Source organism: Lipotes vexillifer, unplaced genomic scaffold (genome assembly GCF_000442215.2).
Source record: "Lipotes vexillifer unplaced genomic scaffold, Lipotes_vexillifer_v1.1 scaffold1594, whole genome shotgun sequence".
Classification (NCBI taxonomy): domain Eukaryota; kingdom Metazoa; phylum Chordata; class Mammalia; order Artiodactyla; family Lipotidae; genus Lipotes; species Lipotes vexillifer.
This window is the reverse complement of record NW_006788783.1, coordinates 914,249-921,501: the sequence shown is the minus strand read 5'-3', so window position 1 is coordinate 921,501 and position 7,253 is coordinate 914,249. Positions and strand designations below refer to the sequence as shown.

Here is a 7,253-nt window from a genome sequence, read left to right as displayed (position 1 = left end):
TTTTGTAACTAAGTTGGAAACGAGGAAAAGTTACAAAAGAAAGTACTTAAGCGGGAAATAGTTCTTTATTAAGTCATGCATTTTCAGTTTCTCTTCTCTGGTATCATATATGTCAACATATTACATCTTACCTGTAAAAATTTGCTTAAAATGTATAGCATTTAGCGTGTATTATATGTGCCATAGGTATTAGGTTAAAACACTAAAGTCTGCCAGAAACTTTAGACAGTAGCAAGAAAATTACTATGATTATTTTTTGGTCTTGGGAGGGTATCAAAGTTTTGCAAACTTAAATTATAAAGGGCTGACTTTAGTTCTTCCATGGTAACGGCTTGAATAACATCATCTTTGGGATAATTTTTTATACTGGTCCAGTCTAGGGGAACCTGGAAGATGACCATAGCCATTTCAGTTTCCCTAGGGAGAGCTTCGTTATCCATGTGGATAAAGGTCTGCTTGATTTATTATTAAATCATTAAAGCAGTGCAGTGATGCAGTTTTCTCTCTCTTAAGCCCCATTTGAAAGGCTAAAGAAGAGGATATATAAAATATATTCAAGGTTTGTAAGATTGTTCCTGTACATAATTACAGATTGCAATAAAGGTTTAGATACATTATGTAAACCCAACCCATTAAATGGTCAGGTTACAAGACAGACATCACCAGCCTCAAGAATTCCATGAGCTATTTACTGAAGGTACAGTTAGGTTCAGTAGATTATAATGTGGTCAGTAACTTATTTCCTGGAATCCTTTTCAGGGAAAAACACAGAGGCTCATTGAAGGGATGATTAAAAGGGACATCTAGTGAAGACTAGACTTAGAACACTTAAGTACATTTGTGTATTTTGAGGGTTTTAAAAACCAGTTGCCTTAGAGGTTAGACTTTTGAAAAACAAAGGTACAAATCTTTTCCGCAGGCCAAAGGGAAGTTGCTTTAGTCTGTGACATCTTGTTACCCTGTTTATCTTGATTTGACATGTTTTAGGTATACTGGGAACTGTAATACCAGACTGTGAAACACAGGATTTTCTGCTACTGAAAACTGCCTTTTTACAAAGAGACTGTAAATATCTGTAAAATAAAACAACTCTAAACCTTAAGCTCGAAAGGGAAGATAAAGCTATTATGTATTAGACCTTGGAACTGTGTCAGTGAGCACGGTAGTACTTGATCACAGAATGATCATTTTAGTCAATCAAAGTGAATAAATGTTTATTTATGGCAAATTTACACTTCGGGAATGGCTTCATTAAGAGACTACCTTTCTATACTCTGGTTTCTCTTCAGAGCGTATAAATCTTTCACCTTTTACTAAGAGACTACCTTTCTGGTAGATGTTAATAAATTTTTAATATTTGATCCTTATTTATGTACATTGATTTGTTTGCTCTTTGCATGTGGAGTTAACTTGATCATTCAGGCATTGGTGCTTTAGGGACAAGAGCAGGGTTTTTTCATTTCAGCAGGTGGACGTGGAGGTGTGTCTGTCTTTATTGCCATGTTAACGTGGCCCAGGCACAAGCCCCGAAGGTGAGCTTCACCGGGTTTGGGGCCCACCTCCCCACTTACTTGGATATGACTTTAAATCGGTCAGAAAACCTCCAGACACCTTTTCTGATTCATAAATAATGGTCTAACTGTTGTGGACACAAAATGAATAATTGTGAAAGCACTGTGTAAGCCGTAAGGTACGAAAACATTTCTGTTGTGTTTGCTACTGAAAAAGAAGAGAACACAGGAGTAGAGGCTGTAGCGTTGCAGATTTGGGCCGACAGTGTGAGTCAGAGCTCTCCAGCTATCAGAAAAGACCAGCTTGCCCACTTGCCACCCCTTAAGCTCCAGGAGAGAAGCCCTTGAGGGAAGGATGTGATGCCCAAGGGTAGAATTCCAACCAGAACACAGCAAAGCAGTCAAGATCTTGGTCCCACGGGTGAATCAGCAAATCGCTGTACTGGAGAGGACCAGAGCTGAACTGCAACTTCTGTTTTTTACAGTTTTATAGATTCTAAAGCCACTAACTAAATACGGAGAATTCATCTGTGATACTATTTAGACTATGAAGAAAACACACACTTTAAATTGGAATAATTTATTATTCTAACAAAAGTATAAAGTATGGAAAATTAGTGTATTTGAATCACTTCAGAGAGTAGAGAAAGTTTCACACTAGCAGATTTCGGCTTTTAGCACCTTTGAAAAGAAACATTCAAAGTTAAGACAAGTGGCAGGACAGGCTCCTGACTACCTTCGGTGATGATTCCTCTGACTTAGGGTGTGCAGGTCACAGAAGTGTGGTTATTTGGTTTTTTTCTCTACATTTTGAGAGCGCCACAAAAACACACTTAAAGAGAGTGAGACAGGTGATCACTGACTAGATGGCTGGTGGTTAGAAGATGGAAGAGAAATGTGGGGACAAAAGGAGAAAGATCACAGGCTGGACAAGGCGGTCAAATGGACAGTCCGAAGGCGCTGACAATGCAGTACATGGTCTTGTTCTCCCATCGCACAGTGCAGCTCCCTGCGGGAGGAAGGAGGCGGGTTAGGACAGAAAACTGGGAAGAACGGGGGCCTTCCGAGTTCTCACGATCGTGTACTTAACTCTTTGTGGCCAAAAAAGAATGCTGGCCAGTCTCTCTTCTAGAAAATGTTTTAAAAGGTGACTCTAATAGACATGCATTCAAAGGAAACATCCAAGCACATATTTCATAAAACAACGCTTTGAATAATCTAGATCTCGGCAGGGTCCAGGCACCGCAGAGCCTTCAGGGAAATGCCCGTGACAAGCCTTCACTAAAGGAATGAAAACCGTACCATCAGTAGAGCTGTCCCAGAAGCAGGAACTTGCCGTGTGCAGTCCCGCTCCATTCTTCTGCATGATTACACAGGTCACTTCGATAAAAACAGACTTTTATTAGAGAAATATACTTGGCAACACAAATTCCTTTCTGTCCACTTTCATTATATATATAGAGATCACGTGGCTGACGTTCATGATAAAAATTCTAGGGGTAGAGTGCCTGGTCCTGGGACATCAACAGATCACCACAGGCTTGTTCTAAAAGCATCAGATCTGAAATGCTGGTATGTCCCTGCGTTGCCGCAGCCCCAGAGGCCAGGTGGGTGGTAACGTGCGCAAGCTGAGTGACCTGCTCCTACCAGGAACCTCCTCTGAGCTCAGGCCACGCTGCTCTCCTGACACAGACTCGCCTCTGATCAGTATTTAAAGAACCACCACCAATATAAACAAGAGGCAAAAATTCATTACCAATGTATTTAAATGGTTTCCCCAGCTTGGTGAGTTGGCTTAAGGTTTGCTCCACTACGTTTGTGGTCCACTGATTCACTTTGCTGTGCTGATAGGCGTTGCCACCGATGGCACTTTCTATGGCCTGGAAGACAGAGCACAGCTGGTCACTGTTAGCAGAACATGCCAAACATCTTCCAGCCACCTTCCAGCCACTCCTGAGGTTAGCACAGTTAGTACTGCACCCTAAGAACTGCTGAAATACAATTTGCATAAAGTGTAAATAAGCTTATTTGTAACCACGAGGACTCCCTTGCAAATGTACCTTTTGTTCTAACAGTGTCGTATTTCATTTGAATGCTTTATATTCATTTTTTAATATATGTAATTATATGGGACTTCCCTGGTGGTCCAGTGGCTAACACTCTGTGTTCCCAATGCAGGGGGCCTGGGTTCGATCCCTGCTCCGGGAACTAGATCCCGCATGCCGCCAACTAAACAGTCTGCATGCCACAACGCAGATCCTGCATGCTGGAACTAAGACCCAGTGCAGCCAAACAAATAAATTAAAAAAAAAAAAAAAAAAACTGTGTAGTACATATTTATTGAAAAATAATCCATATATGCGTGGACTTGCACAGTTCAAACCTGTGTTGTTCAAGGGTCAACTGTATTATATACCTGAAAGTTACTAAGATATTAGAGCCAAAAAAAAAAAAATAAAAAAAAAAAAAAAAAAAGTAATTATATAGCATCTGATCTGTCAAGTTCTTTAAACATTTTGACTGAATTTAATGTTTGCTGTTGTGGTTACTGTCTGGAGATAAGCAACGCATTTTCTCCCTACTGAGGCTAGAAAATATCTTCCTTTGCCTATTTCTTTCTTAAAAGTACACTAGAGATAGAGGAATCTTTCGTCGGTTGTACAACTGACAATGTACAAACCTATCCAAATCATCATGTATTGACACTTACAAATACCTCCTTTACCCAGCATCTTCTGGGAATATGTTACCACAGAAGTACATTGTTCAGAAAACGGAAGAACTCCTCTATCTATTCCAAAACTTAGTTTGTGATGAATTTTTTCTTTATTATGAAATTCCTTGTCTCCTTTTTTGTGCTGTATTCTGGGTGCTGTATTCAGCCTGTGTGCTTCAGAGGGTATTCAGGAATACACACGGTCCCTGGCCCCAACTCTTGGTCCAGCTGGTAATAAGGATAGTCCCATTTTACGATTCTCTGGGCCTTTTATGCTGGTGCCTGTGTGCCTGCTTCTAAGCAGCTTTCTTTTCTACTCCTTTTCTAACTCGTGCTGGAAACCAGAAAACTGAGTTTTTATGACACTTATGACCTAAAATAATAACATTCAGTGAGGGCTAAGTTCTGTCCTCAGACGTGGAGAGAAAAAGTCCCTGAGTTGTATACAATGGTGACAGACTGGGGTCTACGGCCTGGGGCCTAGCCCAGAGACCTTGGTTTTGAGGAACAAAAGCTACCTACAGTCACGCCAAATTCTAGCGCTGGAAATTCCTACTCATCCTGGGACCATGCCCCCGCAAACTGGCACAGCTCTTCCGCACCCTCTGCCGTGTGCTGCTCCCTCCCCAGCTCAGAGCTGAACCTGGGATCAGGGTGGTGATAGCTCTGGGCGTCCCCAAAGAAGTAGGGGCTGCACTCGAGCTAAACCTCACTCTGGCAAGTCTCTCCACACACGCTTCGGAATTCACTGTTTTTCAGGGAGGGAGGAAAACCCTCTGCTCATTTTGGACCCATCCAAATTTACTACTACCCAATACTTAAAATAGCTGAGTACAGAATTAACCTTTTGCCTAGAGGCAAAAAAAAGCTGTAGAGGCCCATGTGAAAGTAACACCACACTGTAACTTTATGCTTCCACGCAGACTGGGAAGGTCTACTTGCAATGGTACTTGCTGCCTGAGAACCGAGACAAAGACAGTGAAGAAAACAAGCGAGGCCCAAGGAGGCTTCATGACGAGCCAACTCCATGTCTGAGTTCTAGTGAAATTCACCCATCTTCCTGCTCCCTACCATGATCCTAAGAAACACTTTTTTTTTTTTTTTTACAAAAAACTACAAGGACTTCCCTGGTGGCGCAGTGGTTAAGAATCCACCTGCCAATGCAGGGGACACGGGTTCGAGCCCCGGTCTGGGAAGATCCCACATGCCATGGAGCAACGAAGCCCGTGCACCACAACTACTGAGCCTGCAGCTCTAGAGCTGGCGAGCCACAACTACTGAAGTCCATGCATCTACTGGACCCATGCGCCCCAACTACTGAAGCCCGCGTGCCTAGAGCCCATGCTCCGCAACAAAGGGAAGCCACCGCAATGAGAAGCCTGTGCACTGCAACAAAGAGTAGCCCCGGCTCGCCGCAACTAGAGAAAGCCTGCGCACAGCAATGAAGACCCAAGGCAGCCAAACATAAAAAAATTTTTTAAATGAGTAAATTTTAAAAAAAGAAAGAAAAACAATGACAAGCAAACTGTTATAGATCCTGAAAGCAAGTAGAAAATCATGCCTGATGTGGAATAATACATACAGCAGAACAAAATCATTTTGCTTTTTAATGATGTTCACGAAAATAGGTTGTGGTTCTTTATCACTCTGGCATTAGTCAATAACTTGCATTAATAATTGCACTGGAGTCAATTCCAAATCACATACATAACCTCAAATGGTATTGGTAAACTTAGATCATCTAATAACCGTCTTTTAGCCACTGGCTTCATTATGTGCTCAGTGTACCCAGGGAGGGAAACTGACTAGGAAAACGTTTCTGGCCTCCTTCCTGCCCCAGGCTGCCCCTATGCTCAGCACTAGTCCAGCCACACCCACCTCCCTCCAATCCCTCAAACACCACGCACACTCCTTACCACAGGGCCTTTGCACTTGTCAACTGCCTGGAATATTTGTCCCCCTCTTTTCACTGAGTTAACACTCCTCCCATTTTCTCAGATTCCAGCTCTGAACTCACTAGGTGGGTTAATCCCTCAAAGCACCACATACCATGGCAGTTACCACACGGGGAATGCACGTTTACATTTTCCAATGTGATTATTACCATGACTCTTTGATGCTAAAAGGTTATAGAATCAAGCCTTAGTAACATTCAGTAATAATGCTAGTATATAAAATGTCCTGTCTCATTTAAAATATATAATTTACATAATATGGGAGAATTCTTTTGTTTTTGTTTTTTGCGGTACGCGGGACTCTCACTGTTGTGGCCGCTCCCGTTGCAGAGCACAGGCTCCAGGCGCGCAGGCTCAGCGGCCATGGCTCACGGGCACAGCCACTCTGCGGCATGTGGGATCTTCCCGGACCGGGGCACGAACCCGTGTCCCCTGCATCGGCAGGTGGACTCTCAACCACTGCACCACCAGGGAAGCCCCAAGGGAGAATTCTTATCTAGATATTCATTGAAGTAAAAACTGTTATTTGAAATGGCAAAACACACAGGCTCAGTTGAAACAATTCCAAGACAGCATTTAAAACACATTCTTTTCACTCATATAAGCCATTAATCAAACATTGAAAAAGGGAGCATTTCTCCTCTTACCTCTTTTACAATGTTGCTCACTTCATCAACAACAAAAGCAGTCTGTAAGGAAGAAAATTAGTTAAGTTTGATTGATTTAAAAGATCCTTTTCCACTGCACTGATTAATGCAAATTTAGGTAATGAACATGATTTAGAAATGAAGACCTTAGCAATAATCTAACCAGGCTGTTCATTTTACTGAGGAAAACATTAAGTAGCTCTCTGAGGATCACAGAGCTAATGAGAGGCAGTCAGGAGACTTAGGATACTTGTATACAATTTAAAGGATTTTTGGTTTGTTTTTGTTTTAATCATGTCACGACCCAAAAGACTGACTTCACCTTAAACGAGAATTCAATCTCTCCATCCATTTCAGCTGGCCGCTAGGATCATTACTATAGCAGTTTAATGAGTTACTTGACTTTTATATAAACTAACTGACT

General features: G+C 42.0%; 1 protein-coding gene across 1 annotated transcript in view; it reads right to left on the bottom strand.

Annotated features, from left to right (window-relative positions):
• Window positions 1-2,075: 2,075 nt before the first annotated feature.
• DYNLT1 (dynein light chain Tctex-type 1) overlaps window positions 2,076-7,253 on the bottom strand; it is a 7,647-nt gene continuing 2,469 nt past the window's right edge. The window contains exons 2-5 of the mRNA XM_007461772.1: window positions 6,830-6,871; window positions 3,268-3,391; window positions 2,814-2,891; window positions 2,076-2,520 (exon numbers count right to left, since the gene is read on the bottom strand). Of these exons, the coding sequence (XP_007461834.1) occupies window positions 2,450-2,520; window positions 2,814-2,891; window positions 3,268-3,391; window positions 6,830-6,871 (315 nt within the window). The 3' untranslated portion in view covers window positions 2,076-2,449. The remainder of the gene's footprint in view (window positions 2,521-2,813; window positions 2,892-3,267; window positions 3,392-6,829; window positions 6,872-7,253) is intronic.